A 24,006-nucleotide genomic window follows, 5' to 3' on the forward strand; every position below is an offset into this window, starting at 1 on the left:
GCCAAAAATTTAAAAACTGGCAGTTCTGGAAAGTATTATCTAACAAAAAAGGTAGCACAAGGGTGAAAAGTAGCAACAAAAAAGATAACACTATAGTCTCGAAGAGGAAAAAGCATGCTGAAGTTCCTGTATCTGTTCAAAGACAATGTGTGCGTGTTTTGTATCAGAGACTGGAATAGGAACTTTGACTTTTTACTTTACATACTTCTCTAATGATTAAATTTGTTACGACAAGCACACTTTACCTTTGAAATGTAAAAGAAACTGAATGAACAAAAAAAACAAATAAATAAAAATAAAAAAATTGAAGAATGAGAAAAAGCAGAATAGCACCATTCTTTTAGCCTTGTCTCTAAAAGACAGAATATCACTCGGTCCTTATTGTTTGAAGCAAATATAGCAAGAATTAAATACCAAAAAAGTTAGGGATGCTTCAAGTACATTTACTTATTTATGGACCATTCATGAAAGAAACAAGCATGAATAGAACAAATGCTTGCAACTTTAGCAGAGTCAGCAAAGGAAGTAGAAAGGACAACAATAATACATGCATGATTGTTTATAAATATTGAAATCAAACTTACATAATGTTTATCTGGGTTGTATTTCTTATGATATGTGAAAACAGAGACTTCCTTGATTCGACCTTCTTGTCTAAAGGAGTATGTTTTAGGTGAAAATGAAAGGATGGGCTCATCATTAGAAGGAAGACCAGAAAAACGAAGCTGAGCAAGGTTGTGAATGAAGAAGTTAAACTTTGTGGCAATGCTTCCCAAACTTGATTCAATAAGCCTACAAAATAATCAGAAAATTTGTTAACAGTAAATGAGAACACATGGTAAATTCTTTCAATGTAATAAATGACAAAAACCACTTTCATTCCTTTAAAAATATTAAGCAGATTGTCACTTTGCCAAGGATTCCCTTTGTTCTACAGGCCAAAGATTTGTTAAAACACATCACCCCAACAAAATAATTTAGCCCAAGAAAGAATTCATGCTTGGTTTTCTTGAACCCTGTAGGGTCCCCAAGACTAATTAAAGAGCTATTATAGATAGATGATGATTGGTATAATGCTACAAAGATGACTTCATTACTTTATTCCCTTTTAATAAAGGAGAAAGATGACAAATAGGTGGGAAAGAAAGTAATCCAAGGGCTGGGCATGGTGGCTCACGCCTGTAATCCCAGCACTTTGGGAGGCCAAGGGGAGCGGATCACTTGAGGCCAGGAGTTCGAGACCAGCCTGGCCAACATGGCAAAACCCTGACTCTACTAAAAATAGAAAAATTAGCCAGGTGTGGTGGTGTGCGCCTATAATCCCAGCTACTCGGGAGGCAGAGGCAGGAGAATTGCTTGAACCCAGGAGGAAAGAGGTTGCAGTGAGCTGAGATTGCGCCACTGCACTCCACACTGGGTGGCGGAGTCAGACTGTCTCCAAAAACCACAAAAACAAAAGAACAAAAACAAAGTAATCCAAATTTTAAAAATTCTCTCCTATCAAACAGTAGAACTGCAGAATTCAGCGTCAGACTCCTTCAGGTAATCATATTTTCATTCAGTTGGAAAAAGAAGTTTTGACAGGATGGAAAGTAGGTCTGGAAAAAACATTTTAGGCAAGCAAAGGAAATAAGTCTCAGAAACAAGGTTAAGGAAGCTAGAAAGAAGAAGGATATTCAAAAAGAGAAGTGAGAGAATCTCAAACACAGGCTTTTGCCCCACTATGGACTGAATGTTTGTGTTCCCTCAACTTCATATGTTGAAGCCCCAACACTGCCACTGTATTTAGAGATAGGGCCTTTATGGAAGTAATTAAGGTTAAATGAGGCCATAAACAGTAGAGCCCTAATCCAATAGGAGTGTCCATCTAAGAAGAGATGAGAGAGCTAGTTCTCCCTACCATGTGAGGACACATTGTGAAGGTGACCATCTGCAATCTGGCAAGGGAGCCCTCAACAGTAATGTAATTGGCTGGCACCTTGATTTTGGACCTCCTAGACTCCAGAACTGTGAGAAAATAAATATCTGTTGTTTAAGCCACTAGTCTATAGTATTTTGTTATGGAAGTCTAAGCAGGCAGACGAATACATGCCTGCTTTGTGGTTTTGCCCAGGGGAGCCAATGAATCTCTTTTAAAAAACAAAGCAAAAGAAAACCCATCAATACCTAAACTGTCAGGATTAGTTTGGAAGGCTATACAAAAGTCAGCTTCCTTCAATTCATTTCAGCCCAGACTCTTGAGACTAGGGAAATCCAGTCAGTGTTTTATACCTCTTCTCCACTGAGAGGAAGAAGGCAAGAGAAAAAGGAGAGAAAAGAACATGAGCTCAGGTACCCCTCCCTGCTGTGGTATTGTGATGATGTGGCAGCAGCAGTCAGTAACCAGCCTGATCACCAGACCTTTAGAACATATTTGTCAAGAAGATCTGTTTTTTTTGAGACAGAGTTTCGCTTTTGTTCCTCAGGCTGGAGTGCAATGGCGCAATCTCAGCTCATCACAACCTCCATCTCCCAGGTTCAAGCGATTCTCCTGCCTCAGTCTCCTGAGTAGCTGGGATTTCAGGCATGCGCCACTATGCCCGGCTAATTTTGTATTTTTAGTGCAGACGGGGTTTCTCCATGTTGGTCAGGATGGTCTTGAACTCCCAACCTCAGGTAATCCGCCCACCTCGGCCTCCCAAAGTGCTGGGATTACAGGCGTGAGCCACTGCGCCTGGCTGGAAGATCTGCTTTTAAAGCAATAACAAATTCAAGTACCAGTCATTGGTATATGTGTTTCAAGTACTATGCCATATAATAATTTACTTGCAGCAGTGACCAGGGTTTGCTGGATTAAAAACACCAAAGGTCTCCATGGAAATTGTTAAGACAAAATCCTGAAAAATAGATTAGTACAGATAACATTTTTGAAAGAGACTTTAATTAGCTGGGCTTAGTGCTGTGCGCCTGTAGTCCCAGCTATTCAGGAGGCTGAGGCAGGAGAATCGCTTGAACCCAGGAAGCGAGGTTGCAGTGAACTGAGATTGCACCACTGCACTCTAGCCTGGATGAAACAGCAAGACTCAGTCTCAAAATAAAAAATTAAAAAAGATTTTAAAATGGTACATGGCACTGTAGAAAAATATGTTTTTATCATTGAAATTACATATTAAATAAACCTTGAGATAGTTTGAGGCAAATAAGTATATTTTTAAAAATATTATTGCAAATTCTTTGTATTTATCAGTAAATCAACTTTTGACAGCCTACTATGTGCAATTACTATGAATCAGAATTTGTTCCTATAAATTAGAATTTTGATAAATAGCATTTGTTTAAACTAAGGTAAAACAAATCAAAGCAATATTTTATGTTCCTTCTGCAATATACTTAAATATGCCTTACCTAGTAAAGAAAATTGTAGCTTCTGCGTCTGTAGTTTGGGGTTGAAGTGCATCTCTAACGTATTTCAAATCTTGAATACTTCTAAGTTCTGGTAACCCTGAAGGAATCATCTATAGAAGAAAACAGAAAGTTCTGTGAGTTAAATTTTTTAAAACATTTGTTCCTCACTCCTTCCTGTGGGCTGCTCAAGTAATCAGAACTAAAGCAAACAAAAATAATCAGTCTTGAGGGGTTCATTAGTGTATTGGGGACCTAGGTGATTATCTAACAAGTAAGGAAATGGACACCAAGGAAGTCAAGCAATTTGTTGGTGGTGGTCAAAAACCCAGTTTATAGAATTAAACCTGTGAGATCCAGATCTCCTTTTGTCTAGGCTCTTTTTCGGGGGGCGTGAGGGGAGCCGGGTGCGATCTTGGCTCACTGCATCCTCTGCCTCCAGGGTTCAGGCAATTCTCCTGCCTCAGCCTCCTGAGTAGTTGGGATTACAGATACATACCACTATGCCTGGCGAACTTTTTTTTTTTTTTGTATTTTTGATAGAGATGGGGTTTCACCATGTTGGCCAGGCTGGTCTCGAACTCCTGACCTCAAGCAATCCGCCTGCCTTAGCCTCCCAAAGTGCTGGGATTACAGGCATGAGCCACCGCGCCTGGCCTAGGCCGCTGTTTTTACTTTTATAGATTTAGGGGGTACAAGTACAATTTTGGTACATGTATGTATCACATAGTGATAAAGACTGGGCTTTTAGTGCATCACTTGAATAGTATACATTGTACCCACTAAGTAACTTCTCATCTCCCATCCACCATCCCCCTTCCTACCCTCCCAAGTCTCCAATGTCTATTACTCTACTCTTTATGTCCATGTATACATATTATTTAACTCCCACTTATAAGTGAGAACACACAATATTTAACTTTCTATTTCTGAGTTATTTCACTTAAGACAATTGTAGCCTTCTGTTTATTACCATATCAATTTACTCATAATAATCATAGTGGGTTTGTGGTTTTTACTTTTTACTTAACGATAATATATACCCAGGAAAGTACAGAAATCTTCATTGTACAGCTGAGTGAATGTTGACAATTCACACCCATATTAATACACAAAACATTCATTAGCATATCAGATGCCTGCCTTGGGGTCCAGCTACTAATACTTCCCATCCCAAGGGGAGCCACTCTACTGACTTATTTTTTGTATTTTATACAAATGGAGTCAGACAGTAGGTACTCTTGTGTCTGGCTTATTTCACACGGCAGTAAGTTTAAAATATCTGAGCAATAATGTATCTGACATTTGTGACTAAAGCAAATTTTATTCCAAAATCACAAAATAATCTTTTTTAAGTATTGAAACATAGATGCATTAATATAAAACTAATTAAGTGCTTATAAAGAATAGTTACCAGTGAAAGGAGGTTAAGAAAAAGGTTTGTCTGCTTTCTTATCAAGTTGTAGGCCTGACAGCAGAGGTCCACAAACAACTGAAAACGAATGGTGGGCTTTTCACCCCCATTAATGACATATGCCATATCAGAGGTCAGCACAAAAGGAGCCCGATCCCTATTTAAAATGAAAGTACATACAAAATATTATTTACAGAAGATACTCCAATAGTGCTATTACATGATTATTAAACTAAGCTATCTGAGGTACAGCCATTTCCAACTAGGAAACTTAATACCACACACTTTTGAATTTCCATAATTTTAAAATAACATTTTTCTTTTCTTTTCCTTTTTTTTTTTTTTTGAGACAGAGTCTCGCTCTGTCGCCCAGGCTGGAGTGCAGTGGCGCGATCTAGGCTCACTGCAAGCTCTGCCTCCTGGGTTCATGCCGTTCTCCTGCCTCAGCCTCCCGAGTAGCTGGGACCACAGGGGCCTGCCACCACACCCGGCAAATTTTTTGTATTTTTAGTAGAGACGAGGTTTCACTGTGTTAGCCAGGATGGTCTCGATCTCCTGACCTTGTGATCCGCCCGCCTTGGCCTCCCAAAGTGCTGGGATTACAGGCATGAGCCACCGCACCCGGCCTCTAAAATAACATTTTTCAAGAAAGCTATCACATAATAATCTCATTATTTAGAGAGAACTTATGTATGAAATTTCCTTATATATGAAAATAAGGTGATATTTATAAATCCACATACCCAAAGAGATCAAACAGTAGTTACAAACATAGAAAACTACTTACTGCCGTTATACACACGAAATCATTTCTTTCTAAGAGTTATCGCTAAGTAGATAAAAAAAAATATGTCCCTTAATTCATTTCAACAAAGTTTAGCTGCGCATGGTGGCTCACACCTGTAATCCCAGCACTTTGGGAGGCCGAGGCGGGTAGATCACGAGGTCAGGAGATCGAGACCATCCTGGCTAACACGGTGAAACCCCGTATCTACTAAATATACAAAAAAATTAGCTGGGCGTGGTGGCGGGTGCCTGTAGTCCCAGCTACTCAGGAGGCTGAGGCAGGAGAATGGCGTGAACCCGGGAAGCGGAGCTTGCAGTGAGCCGAGATCGTGCCACTGCACTCCAGCCTGGGCGACACAGCAAGACTCCGTCTCAAAAAAAACCAAAAGAACAAAACAACAACAACAACAACAACAACAACAAAACAAAGTTTATACACACTTACATACATTCTTGTCTACTATGTGGTATGGTCATATCTTTGGGCCTTTTTCATTCCCAGTTATGTTCAAATGGAGCCACGAGGCAAAACGCAAAGCTTGAGACAAACATTAATTTGTGAAACAGGAAGTGCCTCATTTCTTTGGCAACAGCAATAACATTATACCTTTTGAAGCTGCCAAACATCTGTGCATGTCCCAAAAACTTTCCAAAGTCAATGTGAAACATGTGTCCCGTGCTTCGAAGCATTATATTGTCATTGTGTCGATCACAGATGCCTAAAACATAGGTGGCTACACAGCATCCAGCACAGGAATAGATAAAGTTCTCTGAAGCCTATAAAAAAATACACAATTATTTTAGAAAATGAATTATTTTTAAAAGAGGCAGAGTTTACAAATAGTAAAGTAATTTATCACTCCTTAAAAACACTATTGTAATCCACTCTCTCAATAGCATACAAACTGGGATATAGTAATAAAAGCCAATCTTTTCATATTTCAAAAACAAAAATACTCTTCTAAGGGTGGTTACTGCCCCTTCTCTAGCTTTTCTCTTTTAAAAGTCTGGGATCTCTACCAGTCCCTACTTAGGTACGTGCTGCCTTCAAACATCTTTTAAGCGTCATGTTTGTGGAATCCTGCACCTCTCTGACTCTGCTGCTTAGAATCGGTGAGGTGCAGGATTCCACAAACATGATGGATAGAAGATTTTTGCTTTTTTTCCTCTGCCTGCAGGGAAGACATGTGTAAGGAAAATCAGCTTATATCTGAAAACATCCAAGAATACAAGTAATGTGTTTTGTTTCCCATGTGGTGATTCCCTGTGTGTCATCTTAAGTCCTCCCTCTCCTGGGGATTATTAAAATTACTAATATAATATTGTATAGAAGGATACAGCAAGACACACACAATGAGGTTTTTCTTTAATCTAAAGCATGTGTATTTAGTTTATTTATACAAAATACTGTATTTCTGAGTGGTACACTCATTTGGCCTGACTTGCCCATGTAGTTAATTTTATTCCATAATTCCCCAGAAATCATTACCAATGATGATAACAGCAAATGTTTATATAGCATTTAGCACAAACCAGGCACTTCTCTGTGTATGTGTGTGTATGTGTGTGTGTGTGTATACATTAACATATTTAGAATCTCACAACAATCAATGACTTAGGTACTATCATCATAACAATTGTACAGATGTAAAACTGAAACAGAGAGAGGTTGTTTGCCCAAGATCACATAATTGTTAAGTGGCAGAGTGAGGATTCAAATCCAGGCAATATGACTTCACTAAGTTATATTCCCGCTTACTATTAAATCACATTAAAAAGCCAAATTCATAAAAGATGCTTAATGTATGCTACTTGGCAATTATTTCCTCACCAGGAATCACAAAAGGGCCAACATTACTAAAACAAGTATTGGCTTCTGCTGCACTGCTTTTTTTCCCCAGACCACAAAGAAGTATGAAAAGGGAGTGATCTCACAGTTTAGAAGATCTAACAAAGGTCAAAATTCCCCTGCATTAGCTTTGTAGGTCAACAGATGGCACGTGTATGTCTACAAAGGTGATCCATTAATGAAACATAAACTAGGCAGCTCCATGACATTAAAACGGGAGTCTTCCTACATCACTACTCAGTTTTCTTGGGTCTTCCTTAGGCCAAGTTAGGATCATTAGAGGCCTATGTCCTAAAAGACTGCCCTTTCCTCATATGTAATTCTAAATAATAGTAAAACAGAAAATTGATGTTTCCAGTAATAAGAGCTATCAATTATACAACTTTCACTATGCAGTGCTTCATATATATTAAATCATTTAATTTTCACAAAAATCTCAATGCTTATGTTTACAGCCATAGTATATGCTATAATACCATAATATATACAATACTTTATAGCAGAGGTCACTGAGGCACAAAGATGTTAAATAATTTGCATAGGTCAGGCGCGGTGGCTCACGCCTGTAATCCCAGCACTTTGGGAGACCGAAGCGGGCGGATCACAAGGTCAGGAGATCGAGACCATCCTGGCTAACACAGTGAAACCCCACCTCTACTAAAAATACAAAAAATTGCCTGGGTGTGGTGGTGGGCGCCTGTAGCCCCAGCTACTCGGGAGGCTGAGGCAGGAGAATGGCGTGAACCCAGGAGGCGGAGCTTGCAGTGAGCCGAGATAGCGCCACTGCACTCCAGCCTGGGTGACAGAGTGAGACTCCATCTCAAAAAAAAAAAAAAAAATTTTGCATAAGGCCCTGTTGCTGAGTGACTTGCAACGGGACCTGAATTCAAACCCAGAGAGTGTGGCCCCTAATTTATGTCCTTAACTACCACATGATGCAGCCCATTTTACTCATTTCCCTACCTTCTTCCAAGATCTTTGGGAAATATAACATTCTGCATTAGAAAAATGCCTCTGTTTTGCTGGCCTCTAAGTATGTGTTTGGAAATTTTTGGGGGTGTAATTTAGCATTGGTTTCACTCAGATTCCTGCCATTAAATGCATCTTGTTTTACATTCTTTCCTATACTTAGAAAAAGATGCTCTTTTCCTGACTTAGACTAAATGACTATTTGGTCACCAGAGCTGGAAAATGAAAGAACTTAAAACCTCTGTAATACATTTTTGACAAAGCTTTTTAGAATGAGGAGACATGCTAATTACCTTTTCATATTCTTCTTCAGAGGGATTGTATTTCCTTAGCCACTCTGCAAGTGGTTTATCTTTAAAGGATCCTGTCACACCATATTCCACTTGGATTTTCCTGAGGGTATCGGAAGCAGGAACCAGCTCCACCATGCCTTTAATGATAAAATATTAAGCTATGTAAAACTGTCTCCCCAAAGTAAGCCTTTAAACATTTTTAAAAATTATTATTACTTTTTAAATTTTAAGTTCTGGGATACATGTGCAGAATGTGCAGGTTTGTTACATAGGTATACATGTGCCATGGTGGTTTGCTACACCTATCAACCCGTCATCTAGGTTTTAAGCCCCGCATACATTAGGTATTTGTCCTAATGCTCTTCCTCCCCTTGCCTCCCACCTGCCAACAGGCCCTGGTGTGTGATGTTCCCCTCCCTTTGTCCACGTGTTCTCACTGTTCAACTCCCACATATGAGTGGGAACATGAGATGTTTGGTTTTCTGTTCCTGTGTTAGTTTGCTGAGAATGATGGCTTCCAGCTTCATTCATGTCCCTGCAAAGGACATGAACTCATTCTTTTTTATGGCTGCATGCCTTTTAAAAAGTTATAGTTTTCAATCTTCGACATAGGAAACCAGCTAGCAATTGTTACCTTCAAAAAAATTCAAGTCTGGCTGGGTGCAGTGACTCACGCCTGCAATCCTAGCACTCTGGGAGGCCGAGGCGGGTGGATCACTTGAGGTCAGGAGTTTGAGACCAGCCTGGCCAACATGGCAAAACCCCGTCTCTACTAAAAATACAAAAATTAGCGGGGCGTGGTGGTAGTCACCTGTAATCCCAGCTACTCAGGAGGCTGAGGCAGGAGAATCCCTTGAACCCAGGAGGCAGAGGTTGCAGTGAGCCAAGACAGCACTACTGCACTCCAGCCTGGGCAACAGAGCCAGACTCTATCTCAAAAAAAAAAAAAAATTAAGTCTGGCCAGGCATGGTGGCTCATACCTGTAATTCCAGCACTTTTGGAGGCTGAGGTGGGTGGATCACTTGAGCTCAGCAGTTTGAGACCATCCTGACCAACATAGCAAAACCCCACCACTACTAAAAATACAAACATTAACCAGGCATGGTGACACACACCTGCAGTCCCAGCTACTTTGGAGGCTGATGCATGAGAATTACTTCAACCCAGGAGGCAGAGGTTGCAGTGAGTCAAGATGACACCACTGCGCTCCAGCCTGGACGACAGCGAGACCCTGTCTTCAAAAAAAATAAAAAATAAAAAAAATCAAGTCTGGCCGCCAATCAAAATTGTTCTTTATTTTCAAAAGTATCTAACATGTAAACATCAATTTTGACTATTTGAGACTCTCTAGTCTGTACATCCATGTACTAATCCCCAAAGGAAAACTAGCTGAGATCACAGGTGCCCAACACCATGCCCAGCTAATTTTTGTATTTATTTATTTATTTATTTTTAGTTGAGACAGGGTTTCACCATGTTGGCCAGGCTGGTCTTGAACTCCCATCCTTCAGTGATCCGCCTGTCTCAGCTTCCCAAAGTGCTGGGATTACAGGTGTGAGCCACTGTGCCCAGTGAGGAAAACTATTTTAATTACAAACAAGAAGACACTGACCTAGCTGGTAAAGTTACACATAAGATACACACTGTCCCACTTCAGCACAAAAAAATTTCTTTAATCATATATTTGGGCAAGATAAGAACCTTCCAGAATACATTAGCACTTTCAAAAGGAAGAACAGATGAAGACTGACCTTGTGATATGATTAAATCTCAAGTATATATTTTGGCCTCCTAATTGAAATATAAATGCCTGGCTGAACAAATTGTTTTTTGTTTTCTCTCTGACTCCTTTAAAACAAGTATCTGCCAGGCGTGGTGGCTCATGCCTGTAATCCCAGCACTTTGGGAGGCCGAGGCGGGCAGATCACAAGGTCAGGAGATCGAGACCATCCTGGCTAACATGGTGAAACCCCATCTCTACTAAAAGTACAAAAAATTAGCTGGGTGTGGTGGCGGAAGCCTGTAGTCCCAGCTACTCGGGAGGCTAAGGCAGGAGAATGGCATGAACCCAGGAGGCAGAGCTTGCAGTGAGCTGAGATGGCGCCACTGCACTCCAGCCTGGGCAACAGTGCAAGGCTCCGTCTCAAAAAAAATAAAATAAAACAAGTATCAAACAAATAAATGTATGATATTTACACAAAAGAAAACAATGAGGGAGGAATTATGTGCTTTGATAGAAAGATCTCAAAAATAATGTTAAAGACAAAATCCAGATGGAGAACTGTACTTCTGTGTTTGAAAAGAAGGATGGTTGTGCATATTAGAATATACACAAAACATTTCCAGAAGGCTACATAAGTAGTTATATTGTGGAAAGACGGTACCTAGAATTGAGGATAAAGGTATGAGAGAAAACAAACATTTACTTTTCAATTTATTCTACTATATGCTATCTGGATATCCTACTATGTGCAAATATTATTTATACAATTAAAATATTAATTGATACATTTTTAAAATGAAGGAGATGCATTTGTGTTAAAATAAAATATATGAAAACAGAGCTCTGCTTTGGACAAAGGATTGGAGGAAACAGAAGTTGACCAAGGCTGCCAGGGTACCCCGATAGAAAGTGTATGTGGGGACAGATTCTAATTCTAGTAGTCTAGTTACATATGGCAGAATGAATTCATTTGGCTCCTTTTTTTCTGGTTGTTTTCTGAGACAGAGTCTCACTCTGTTTTCCAGGCTGGAGTGCAGTGGCGCCACCTGGGCTCACTGCAACCTCTGCCTCCCGGATTCAAGTGATTCTAGTGCCTGAGCCTCCCAGCAGCCAGGACTACAGACATGCACCACCATGCCTGGCTAATTTTTTGTATTTTTAGTAGAGGTGGGGTTTCACCATATTGGCTAGGCTGGTCTCAAACTTCTGGCCTCAAGGGATCTGCCCGCCTCGGCCTCCCAAAGTGCTGGGATTACAGGCATGAGCCACTGCGCCCAGCCTCTGCTATGTGAATTCTAAAAGAGCTGTAACACTCAAAAATCAGGTTTTAAAACGAACTCAACAAATTGAAAAGTAGTGTATCAAATATAACAAAGTTAATAGCTAACGTCCTACACATGGTTCTAAGACACAAAAATGTACAAGTACATAGCTGGACAAAGTGGTGCATGCCTACACTCCCTGCTACTTGGGAGGCTGAGGTGGTAGGATTTCGTGAGACCAGTTCGAGGCCGGCCTCGACAACATAGTGAGACCCCTGTCTTTATGAAAAATTTTAAAAATTAGCTGGGTGTGGTGGCATGTCACAGGTGCATGCCATCATATCCAGCTAATTTTGGGAGGCTGAGGCAAGTAGATTGCTTGAGCCCAGGAGTTTGAGGCTGCAGTGAGCTATGATCACACCACTGCACTCCAGCCTGGATGACAGACAGAGTAAGATCCCATCTCTGAAAAAAGAAAGAAAAGAAAAAGAAAATGTACAAATTATAGGATGGCCAAGACATGGCTTAGCAGAAGCTGGTATGATGACAACTTACTGATTTTATTTATGAATAGTTTCACATGTGTGACACTATGCCCACCCTTTTGTATTCTACAAAATCCAGGTGCCATTCTTAGAGACAACAGATTACCTGAACCATTTGCAAGGAGAATAATAAGGTGATAAGGTAACTTAAACTAATATTTCATAAATGGCTGAAGAATTTGGAATTCAGAATCTGAGGCCACACTACTGGTAAGGGTGAAGACGGATTTAACTTAATTATATGATAGTCTCTGAACAGAACTGGAACCAATGGGTAAAAGACACCAGGACTCAGTTCCCATTAATCACCTGAATATGAAAAAGAAATCTATAGCTATCAGAGCTACACAGGATAGAATGAACTGCCTTGAAATGCAGTGAATTCCCCTTCACTATAGGCATTTATGCATAAATTGAATGGCAAATCTTGGAAGGACGATTATCTTTCAGGTGATTTCCTAGTGCCTATGCATAGAATTTGTGAAGTGTTTCTCATTTCCACCAACAGCAGATGATCTTTCCTTTAAAACCTGATGGTATTGCCTTTACAACTTTTAGAGCTTTCAGCTTATTAAAGCATACTCTGATTACTTGTATGTATTATTGCTGCCTTCTAAAATATGAGTACCACATATTCTTACCATTTTATAGATGGTAAACAACAAACATTTGTTGAATAAGAATAATGATGGCTGCCATATATTGAGCACATAATACGTATCAGATATTAGGATGTTTTACATCCATTATTTCAAAACAGTTCAGTAAATAGTAAGATAGAAATCTGCTATTAGTAGAAAATAACTTTGCATGACTTTATTTTATAAAAATGAAATCAAAGTTGATTTAACTTAGATATGGCCTTATTTATTTATTAGGTTTTGAGACAAGGTCTCACTGTTTTACCCGGGTTGGAGTGCAGTAGCATGATCATGGTTCACTGAAGCCTTAACCTCCTAGGCTCGAGTAATCCTCTCGCCCCATCCTCCAGAGCAGCTGAGACTATTTATTTATTTTTGTAGAGACAGGGTCTCCCTGTGTTGCCCGGGCTGGTCTCAAACTCCTAGACTCAAGTGATCCTCCTGCCTTGGCCTCCTAAAATGCTGGGATTACAGGTGAGAGCCACTGCACCCAGAGATATGGCATTATTTTTAAGTTTAAAAGCTAAAGACCATAAAGTCCTCAATGGGTCAATTAATGGACACCTCTGATTACTGCAAAGCATTTATTTAGGCTACACTAAGTTAAAAAAAATTTTTTTTAATTTATTTTGAGATAGAGTCTCACTGTGTCACCGAGGCTAGAATGCAGTGATGCAATCTCGGCTCACTGCAGCCTCCGCCTCCCAAGTTCAAGCTATTCTCCCATCTCAGCCTCCTAAGCAGCTGGGATTACAGGGGCACGCCACCACACCTGGCTAATTTTTGCATTTTTAGTAGAAACAGGGTTTCACCATGTTGCCCACGTTGGTCTCAAACTCCTGACCTCCTGTGATCCACCCACCTTGGCCTCCCAAAGTGCTGGGATTACAGGCATGAGCCACTATGCCCGGCCACTAAGTTATTTTTCAAAGAGACTTAATTATGAGCAACTGAATCAATAAAGTAACACTGGATTAAAATAAGAAACAACTGTGATACCAGGGTATCTGCATCAGGACCTTTACGGCAGGTACACTTTAAGCTAAGTTCAAGGAAAAAAATAAGACATCAAGACACAGCTAATAAACTTACCTCGATCTCTGCCAGTTGAGAGACATTTGAAAATTACCATCCTCAGATCTAGTCCTTCTTTAAGCCAGATCTTATCCATAATCTTTATCATCTGTAAAGCTAACATATCTTGCCGAAGATCTTCACCAACCTTGAAATCAAGGAAACAAAATGAAACTTGTACATCTCCAAAAGACTTAACAGATTACATACTATGAAAGCTGTAATCCCAGCACTTTGGGAGGCCAAAGTGGGCAGAACACCTGAGGTCAGGAGTTCGAGATCAGCCTGGCCAACATGGTGGAAACCCGCCTCTACTAAAAACACAAAAATTAGCTGCACACACCTATAAAATGAACTGCCTTTTTATTTTTCTGCAGCATTCTAGGGAAAGGTATTTAACCTCTTCATATCTCAGTTCCCTGAACTGTACACTTTAAAAGGTTCAGTTTTATGGTATGTGAATTATATTCAATTATTTATTTATTTATTTATTTATTTATTTATTTATTTATTTATTTATTTTTTGAGACTGAGTCTTGCTCTATCGCCCAGGCTGGAGTGCAGAGGGGTCATCTCGGCTCACTGCAACCTCCGCCTCCTAGGTTCAACTGATTCTCCTGCCTCAGCCTCCTGAGTAGCTGGGATTATAGGCGCCTGCCACCACACCTGGCTAATTTTTGTATTTTTAGTAGAGATGGGGTTTCACCATGTTGGCCAGGCTGGTCTCGAACTTCTGACCTCAGGTGATCTGCCTGCCTTGGCCTCCCAAAGTGCTGGGATTACAGGCATGAGCCACCATATGTGGCCTATATTCAATTTTCTAAAAAGGCAACATGGAGAATCTGTGGGATGATGAAATGTTCTACATTTTGACTGTATCAATGCCAATATCCTGATTGTGATACTGCACTACAGTTATACAAGATATTACTATAAAGAAGAGTACACAGGATTCCTCTGTACAGTTTGTTACAATTGCCTATGAATCTATAATTATCTCAAAATGAAAAGTTTACTTAAAAAAATTAACCCCCCAAAATGAATTACTTTTTAACTAAAACCTGAACAAGTTTTCATTTTCTTTAAACTGGATAAAATAATTTAAAAACACATAACAATGAATACATTCTGAGACTAGCCAAGAAAATTATGGAAAAGAATAAGGAGAATTTGCCTTAAAAAATATTAAAACTTGGCTGGGCATGGTGGCTAACGCCTGTAATCCCAGCACTTTGGGAGACCGAGACGGGCAGATCACCTGAAGTTAGGAGTTCGAGACCAGCCTGGCCAACATGGTGAAACCCTGTCTGTACTAAAAATAAAAAAATTAGTTGGACGTGGTGGCACATGTCTGTAATCCCAGCTACTTGGGAGGCTGAAGCAGGAGAACTGCATGAACTAGGGAGGTGAAGGTTGCAGTGAGCTGAGATCACGCCATTGCACTCCAGCCTGGGCAATAAGAGCAAACTCTGTCTCAAAAAAAAAAAAAAAAAAAATTAAAAAAAAAAAAAACTTAACACATAAAATTCTTGTATTCAAAACAGATATTACTGGTTTAGAAAAAGGCACCTACATCAATAAAACCAAATATAGAGTTCAAAACCAGATCTGAGTACAAAGGAATTTATTATATATATATATCAAAAGTGGTTCAGTAGAAGCAATCTTTATGAACCTCCACATGTCCAACTCATTGAATTAAACTAAAATTCTTCATCCTGTCTTCAAAATATACAAATCATGATCAAAACACGTAAAATTTTTGGCTAGGCGCGATGGCTCACACCTGTAATCCCAGCACTCTGGGAGGCCGAGGTGGGTGGATCACCTGAGGTCAGGAGTTCAAGACCAGCCTGGCCAACATGGCGAAACCCCGTCTCTACTAAAAAATACAAAAATTAGCCGGGCATGGTGGCAGGTGCCTGTAATCTCAGCTACTTGGGAGGCTGAGGCAGGAGAATCACTTGAACCCAGGATGTGGAGGTTGCAGTAAGCCGAGATGGTGCCACTGCACTCCAGCCTGAGCGTCAGAACAAGACCCTGTGTAAAAATAAATAAATAAATAATAAAAAAAATATTAAACAAAATCACCTTTGCAATTTTGGGAAAGTAATTTGATAAAAAAATTTCTAAATTGCCATTAAAAAACAGTAACATTATTTACTCACCTTAAACATGACATTAATTTCTTCTCCCATAGGGTCAGCATTCACCATTGTGACTTTTAGGGGGACAGCATTAGAACTGAAGAAGGAACACGACTGCAAATACAACATGTTAAGCATTAGAAAGATAAATGAAAATGGATTTAGAGTTTTTTTTTGTCCTACGCATTTCCCCTTTCACTTCCTCCTTTGTGTCTTGTTTTTAGATTTATTTTTTATTTTTATTTCTGTTAGAGACAGCATCTTGCTTTGTTACCCAGGCTGGAATGCAGTGATGCAACCATAGCTTCCCACAACCTCTAACTCCTGGGCTCAAGCGATCCTCCTGCCTCAGCCTCCTGAGTAGCTGGGACTACAGGCATGCACCAACATGCCCAGCTAAACACCTGTTCCTTTGAATTACAGCAAATGAAATAACACATGAGAATTGCTTTTTCATTTTATTTATTTATTTTTTTGAGATAGAGTTTTGCTCTTGTTGCCCAGGCTGGACTGCAATGGTGCAATCTCAGCTCACTGCAATCTCTGCCTCCCGGGTTCAAGCAATTCTCCTGCCTCAGCCTCCCGAGTAGCTGGGATTACAGGCACCCGCCACCACACCCGGCTAATTTAGAATTGCTTTTCTAGACTCTCTGGAAGATAACAGATACGCAAAAATACTTTTTGAAACTTAAACATAGCATATATGACTAAAATATCATCTCGCTAGGCAGAGAAGCAAAAAGTTGAGACACAAACTTTTAAAGTTTGAGCTTTGTAAATGTCTTAATCCATCAACAGAACACAACGTCTTGTGATATCCTTTTCCTTCTTCTAAATCACTGTGATCTGAGACCTCCATTCTTCTGTTTATGGTACTATTTTAATTAATTAGCCATGGAAGTACTCACAAAAACTAAAAATTTTATTAGCAATGATCAAATCTTATTTTTAAAATGAAACTGACTAAAAAGCTAATTTAAGACAGTGAGACCAGCTGGGCATGGTGGCTCACCTGAGGTCAGGAGTTCGAGACCAGCCTGGCCAACACGGCGAAACCCCGTCTCTACTAAACATACAAATATTAGCCGGGCGTGGTGGCAGGCACCTGTAATCCCAGCTACTTGGGAGGCTGAGGCAGGAGAATTGCTTGAACCTGGGAGGCGGAGGTCGCAATGAGTCGAGATTGCACCATTGCATTCCAGCCTGGGTGACAGAGCAAGACTCCATCTCAAAAAAAAAAAAAAAAGGCCAGGCATGGTGGCTCACGCCCGTAATCTCAGCATTTTGGGAGGCCGAGGTGGGCGAATCACGAGGTCAGGAGTTCGAGACCAGCCTGGTCAACAAAGTGAAACCCCATCTCTACTAAAAATACAAAAATTAGCTGGGCATGGTGGCGTGTGCCTGTAGTCCCAGCTACTCAGGAGGATGAGGCAGGAGAATCGCTTGAACTTGGGAGGTGGAGGTTGCAGTGAGCCGAGATCGCACCACTGCACTCCAGCTTGGGCAACAGAGTGAGACTTTGTCTCAAATAAATAAATAAATAAATAAATAAATAAATAAATAAATATTAAAAAAAAAAAAGACGGTGAGACCAATTTAAAAAAATGAAGCCCAAGGCAGTAAATAATTTTATACTTTTTTTTTTTTTTCCAGGAATGGTGGTTAGGTAAAAAAATATGCTAAGATAAATATGGATCCTAATCACAACCATCCATGCTTATAACTAACCTATGCAGGTTTTACCTTCATTTGCCTTAAGCATACCTGCCCATTTGCCTTCTTCCTATTATTTTCAAATGTAATATGAACTTATAAGTATTTTATGTGTCACCTTAATATTTAATTCTTTTGCCACTAGACTTGGCTTGAGAGGGAGACGGCATTTATTCTTCTGAAAAAAGGACTGTACTCGTTCCATACTTCTTTGGAGAACAACCTATAGAAAGAGATGTGATACTGTAAGTACATAATGAAAATGAAGATCTATTTTTCAGACAAGTTATGCTGTGGATACAATTTATAAAATGCCCAGTTGTCAAACGGTGAAAAAAAGGTTGTTACTAAAGAGAGTTAATTTTTACTATAAAACTAGAATGGCCAAAGGCTATAAATTATAGTGGGCAAAGGTACATTTGGCCAACCAATGTATACGAAAATGTTAAAGCTCACTAATAGTCAAAGAAATAGAAGCCAAACAAAAATGAATGCAGTTTTTCACCTATCAGATGAAAATTTAAAACAACATCCTGTGTTAGGAAACAATTTCATAATTTATTGGTAGGGAGAGAGGTGTACACAGGTGTAGCTTCTTTTGTAGAGCAATGTAACAACTATTATAACTAAAAATACATGTCGCTCTTGACTCAGCTATTTCACCTGTAGGAATTTTCTGAAAGAAATACTAGCAAAGAAATAAAAATGTACACACCAACCAAAGTTCATTGAAGTATTGTTTAGTAAAGAGAAAACAGGTAAACAATGTATATAGAGGTAATAGTTTATAATTAAGATTGTATGTAATATTTCCCCAAATTAATCTATAATTCTTATCAAAATTCCAACTGCCTTTTTGCAGCAATGGATACACGGTTCCTAAAATTCATATGAAATTGCAAGTGTCCCCTGAATAGCCAAAAATAATAATGAAAAAGAACAAAGTAGGAGGACTTACATTGTCCAATTTCAAAACTTACTATAAAACTATGGTAATTAAAAAAAGTATAGGCTGGGTGGATGGCTCATATCTATAATCCTAGGACTTTGGGAGGCCAAAATGGGAGGACTGCTTGAGCCCAGGAGTTCAAGACCAGCCTGGGAAACACGGCAAAACCCTGTCCCTACAAGAGAAAAAAAAAAAAAAAAAAGACAGGCATGGTGGCAAACACCTGTGGTCCCAGCTACTTGGGAGGCTGAAGCGAGAAGATCACTTGAGCCCAGGAGGCTGAGGCTGTGGTGAATTGTGATCACACCACTGCACTCCAGCCTGGGCAACAGAGAGAGACCTCGTCTCAAGGAAAAAAAGGAAAAAAAAAAAAACAAATATAGCATATGGATGGACATATAGATGAATGATATAGAATTGAGAGTCTAGAAATAAACCCATATATGTGGTCAACTTTTTTTTTTATTTAAAAATTTTTAATAGAACACTTCACGAATTTGCATGTCATCGTAGTGTAGGGGGCATGCTAATCTTCTCTGTATCATTCCAATTTTAGTATATGTGTTACTGAAGCAAGCACAGGGTCAACTGATTTTTGACAAGTACGCCAAAACCATTCAAGAGGAAGGAGGGGGTCTCTTTAACAAATGGTGCTAAGACAACTGGATAACCTCATTCAAAAGAATAAAGTTGGGCCTCTACTTCATACCACAATGGATCAAAGACCTAAACATAAGAGCTAAAACTAGAAAAGCTTAGAAGAAAACACAGGTGTACATCTTTATGGCATTAGATTTAATGATGGATTCTTAGATATGACACTAAAAGCATGAGCCACAAAAGAAAAAAATAGATAAACTGGACTTCATCAAACTTAAACATTTTTGTATTAATATATTAAAGGACACTATTAAGGAATTAAAAAGACAACTGCAGAATGAAAAAAATATTTGCAAATAGTGTATGTGATAAAGGTCTAGTATCCAAAATATATAAATAACTCTTACAACTCAACAACAAAAAGACATTCCAATTTAAAATGGACAAAGGACTTTGAATAGATATTTCTCCAAAGAATACAAATGGCCAATAAACATATGAGAATGTGCTCAATATCAGTAGTCACTAGGGAAATTCAAATCAAAACCACAACGAGATACTGCTTCACACCCACTAGAATGGCCATAATCAAAAAACAGGAAAAAAAACAATGTTGGTGAGGATGTGGTGAAACTGGAACCCTTCTATATTGCTGGTGGGAATGTAAAGTGATATAGCTGCTACAGACAATAATTCTATGATTCCCCAAAAAGTTAAGCACAGAACTACCATATGACCTAGCTATGCCATTCCTAAGTGGAAACAGTTGTTTAAACAAAAATTTATACATGAATATTCATAGCAGTATTCTTTTTTTTTTTGAGACAGAGTCTTGCTCTGTCGCCCAGGCTGGAGTACAGTGGCTCGATCTCGGTTCACTGCAAGCTCCGCCTCCCGGGTTCACGCCATTCTCCTGCCTCAGCCTCCCGAGCAGCTGGGACTGCAGGCGCCTGCCACCATGCCTGGCTAATTTTTTGTATTTTTAGTAGAGACGGGGTTTCACCGTGTTAACCAGGATGGTCTCGATCTCCTGACCTCGTGATCCGCCCGCCTGGGCCTCCCAAAGTGCTGGGATTACAGGCGTGGGCCACCACGCCTGGCCAGCAGTATTATTATTAATAGTCAAAAAGTGGAAACAACCCAAATGTCCACCAACTGATAAATGTTTAAACCAAATGTGGTATATCCACACAATGGAATATTATTCAACCAAAAATGGCATGTAGTACACATGCTGGAACATAGATGAACTCTGAAAACTTTATGCTAAGTGAAAGAAACTAGACAGAAAAGGCCATGAAGTGTCCAGAATATCCATACAGAAGTATAGACGTATCCATATTGACAGAAAACAGTTTAGTGGCTGGGAGGGGAAAATGGGGACATGCTTTCTTTTTGGTGTGATGAAAATACTGTGGACTTTGATAGTGGAGGTAAAGGAATTCAAGAAAACAATTTTCATCAGAAAGGAATAAATAAGCATGGAAATAAATAAGCATGGGAAAATCACTGATTTTAATAGGTTGTGAAATATGTTCCTATATATTTTAAACAATCTTTGAATTTATCTGCCCCAAATAGCATGGGTATAGTTAGAGTTCTACTGGGAGTCTACCAATAAAGAATAGCAACTTAATTAGTCAGCACCATAAAGATCCTTCCTTTAACATTAACACATTTATATTACCTTTTATGGGTACATACCTGTCTGGCTGATCCACTAGCCTGCCTTACTTTTTCTGCTACTCCTCCTAAAAGCTGTACAAGTTTCGTCTGTTTTAGAAGTTCTTCTCTAAGTCGTTTTCCTCCTACTGACAGGAGAGCACCCAAAACATGTTCGTATCGGGTACTAAACTGTACATCATGCAGGGCATCTTTGAGAAGCCTAATACAGCAAAATATTTATGTTAGTCACTTCTTGGTTTTTTTTTTTTTTTTTTTTTGAGACGGAGTCTCACTCGTCACCCAGGCTGGAGTGCAGTGGCGCCATCTCGGCTCACTGCAAGCTCCGCCTCCCGGGTTCACGCCATTCTCCTGCCTCAGCCTCCCGAATAGCTGGGACTATAGGCGCCCGCCACCACGCCCGGCTAATTTTTTGTATTTTTAGTAGAGACGGGGTTTCACCGTGTTAGCCAGGATGGTCTCGATCTCCTGACCTTGTGATCCGCCCGCTTCGGCCTCCCAAAGTGCTGGGATTACAGGCGTGAGCCACCGTGCCCGGCCATGTTAGTCACTTCTAAGAACTAGGTGAACCTCTCTGAAAAATAACAAGTTCAATTTTTGTTTTTTTTTTTTTTTTGAGACCAGGTCTGGCTCTGTTGCCCAGGCTGGAGTCCAGTGGCGTGATCTTGCCTCACTGCAACCTCCACCTCCCAGGCACTAGCATTCCTCCCACCTCAGCATCCCAACTAGCTGGGACCACAGGCACATGCCACCATGTTCGGCTAATTTTTTATATTTTTGGTAGAGATGAGGTTTCACCATGATTGTTAGGCTGGTCTTAAACTCCTGAGATCAAGCGATCCACTAGCTTCAGCCTCCCAAAGTGCTGGGATTACAAGCATGAGCCACCACGCTTGGCCTCAATTTTTGATAACCAGAAATGTATTTTAAGCTATATAAGCAAGTCGAAACCCATTCATTATTACAGAGCTATAAGACACCAAATTTTTGCAATGAGGGTTTTCAAATTTTTGCATTAGAGGGTAAATTTAGCTCCTTTAAAATAATACCTTCAATAAAATATCTAGTATCCACAATAAGTAGTGTGGCATACCATTTAGACTTACAGGGTATGCCATTTCTATAAATTCTAGGAATGGAAATACGGTAATTAATAAAATTTAAATCTTACCAATATAAATTGTGTGCTATCTGGATATTTCCCAATGCCCTGGACAGAAGGAATTGCACTAACGAACTATTCAAGTAAATTTCATATTTCAAAGCCTACAGTAAAAGAAAATAAGAATTATTAGTGGTCTGACCCATACTAAATTGTTCCAATAAAACTATCAAAAGAGAAACTATATAAAGCAAGTATTACTCTTACTGATGAAAGATGATACTTATAAAAATTAAGTAGATGAATTAACCATGCCAAACTAATTAAATCAAGCACAAAAGTATAGAGTAACATTCATTAGCTATGTTGAACTCACCAGTAAAGAAAAATCAAGGAAAAGCTCAAGTCTGGTTTGTTCTAAAAAGTCTGAAAACTAAAAATACAGGTGCCTATATACAATATTCAAATGGGGCAGATGACAATAGTGGGAAAAAATTCACACTAAATCCAAATGCAATGCCCCTCAATGTTCCCACACTAAAAAACGACTTTTAATCTAAACAGAATGGGGATCCCTTAGCAAGTTCCCATAAAAAACTAGAGTGAAAGTATAAAGGGAGGTAATCTAGTAAAAAACTCACTTGTACAAACTGTGGAAGAAGATCTGTTAGCTCATCATCACTAATGGCCTCAATCCAGGTCACAGCTAGGGATCTTACTTCCTGATCAGCAAATCTAGAAGATTACCATAAAACCAAGATTGGACAGTGATTTCTTTCCAGTGAAGCTGTATTTCTTGAAAACACAATCTCAATCTGGTCCTGACAAAGAACACTAAGATATCTCTTTTATTCAAAAGCAATGTATTTCTTCTTTTTGTAAGAAAACAATCTTATTGTGCTATACAGATTCAATTTAGGGATTATTTAGGAATCTTAAGTTTATGAAAATTAATTCTGGCCCACATCATAAAAATATAAATTATTCAAAATTTATAACCTAACCCTTCCTTTAGGCTAGTTTTAAAGGACATGCAATGCTTTATTGACAACTTCAATGCAAAAGATATGTTTGTATAAATATACATTTACACATTTGGATTATATTGAATTGCTTTCATGTTAAAAGGAAAGGAAATACTTCTGGCAACATACCTTACTGGAAAAACTGACAATAAAACAAGAGCAAATAAATGTATTTGACTTACTTTGAATCAAGAAGTTCCAATGCGATTAATGGGTACAATGCAGGCCACTGGTGAAGCAATGAATAAGTTTTGGCAAGATTAACCCATTTCCAGTTTGGGGCACTTGCTAATATTTTAGGAAGACAATTTGGGTGTTTGAAGCAATAATAACGTTTCTCCCATAAAAAAGCTTTATCTTCTTTAGAAAGTCTGCATATATAATAGAATTAAATTACTTCTCAGTGATAGCATAATGATATAATCTCAATGATTAAAAATACAAAGAAGAAATTTATTTATTTGGGACAGCTACTTCTTCATAAAATCATTAATACTAATTTGGAATAGAAAAATGCAATGTATGGCAAATGCCAGTAATTAATGCTAATCCGGGAACTGAAAGAAATGATTATGTCTTGATAAAAGAGGCTTAGTTAGGAAAATGAAGGATAATTCAGTATAATAAAAATTTATTGAGCTCTAACTAGATGCCAGGCACTAGAAATCAGAGTTGAAAAAGCAGATCCCACCCTAAGAGATAGCAAGGTTTTCATCCATTTCGTACAAATAAAATCAAATGCTATGAAAAAAAAAATACTACTATAAAATTTTGGAACATATTTATACAGTTCAATTGAGAAATATTTAAAATGAAAAGGACTTGTTTTGAAGATCCTAATTGTTTTAA

The 24,006-nt window shown here is 39.0% G+C and overlaps 1 protein-coding gene and 1 non-coding gene across 5 annotated transcripts in view; both read right to left on the reverse strand.

Moving 5' to 3' along the window:
- The window catches only part of PIK3C2A (phosphatidylinositol-4-phosphate 3-kinase catalytic subunit type 2 alpha), a 120,977-nt gene that overhangs the window by 12,690 nt on the left and 84,281 nt on the right, over nt 1-24,006 (reverse strand). For all 4 annotated transcript variants that reach the window (XM_055094190.2, XM_003818204.5, XM_008971471.5 and 1 more), the window contains 12 exons: nt 23,340-23,528; nt 22,774-22,867; nt 22,202-22,296; nt 21,052-21,232; nt 17,917-18,021; nt 16,107-16,199; nt 13,957-14,086; nt 8,693-8,829; nt 6,189-6,358; nt 4,796-4,952; nt 3,385-3,494; nt 585-792 (listed from right to left, as the gene is read on the reverse strand). In XM_055094190.2, coding sequence (XP_054950165.2) covers nt 585-792; nt 3,385-3,494; nt 4,796-4,952; nt 6,189-6,358; nt 8,693-8,829; nt 13,957-14,086; nt 16,107-16,199; nt 17,917-18,021; nt 21,052-21,232; nt 22,202-22,296; nt 22,774-22,867; nt 23,340-23,528 — 1,669 coding nt within the window. The remainder of the gene's footprint in view (nt 1-584; nt 793-3,384; nt 3,495-4,795; nt 4,953-6,188; nt 6,359-8,692; nt 8,830-13,956; nt 14,087-16,106; nt 16,200-17,916; nt 18,022-21,051; nt 21,233-22,201; nt 22,297-22,773; nt 22,868-23,339; nt 23,529-24,006) is intronic.
- On the reverse strand, nt 19,216-19,327 carry LOC112441219 (U6 spliceosomal RNA). The gene has a single exon (XR_003029167.1). It is a non-coding gene; the product is annotated as a U6 spliceosomal RNA (small nuclear RNA).

The sequence above is a fragment of the Pan paniscus genome, chromosome 9 (assembly GCF_029289425.2).
Source record: "Pan paniscus chromosome 9, NHGRI_mPanPan1-v2.0_pri, whole genome shotgun sequence".
Taxonomy (NCBI): domain Eukaryota; kingdom Metazoa; phylum Chordata; class Mammalia; order Primates; family Hominidae; genus Pan; species Pan paniscus.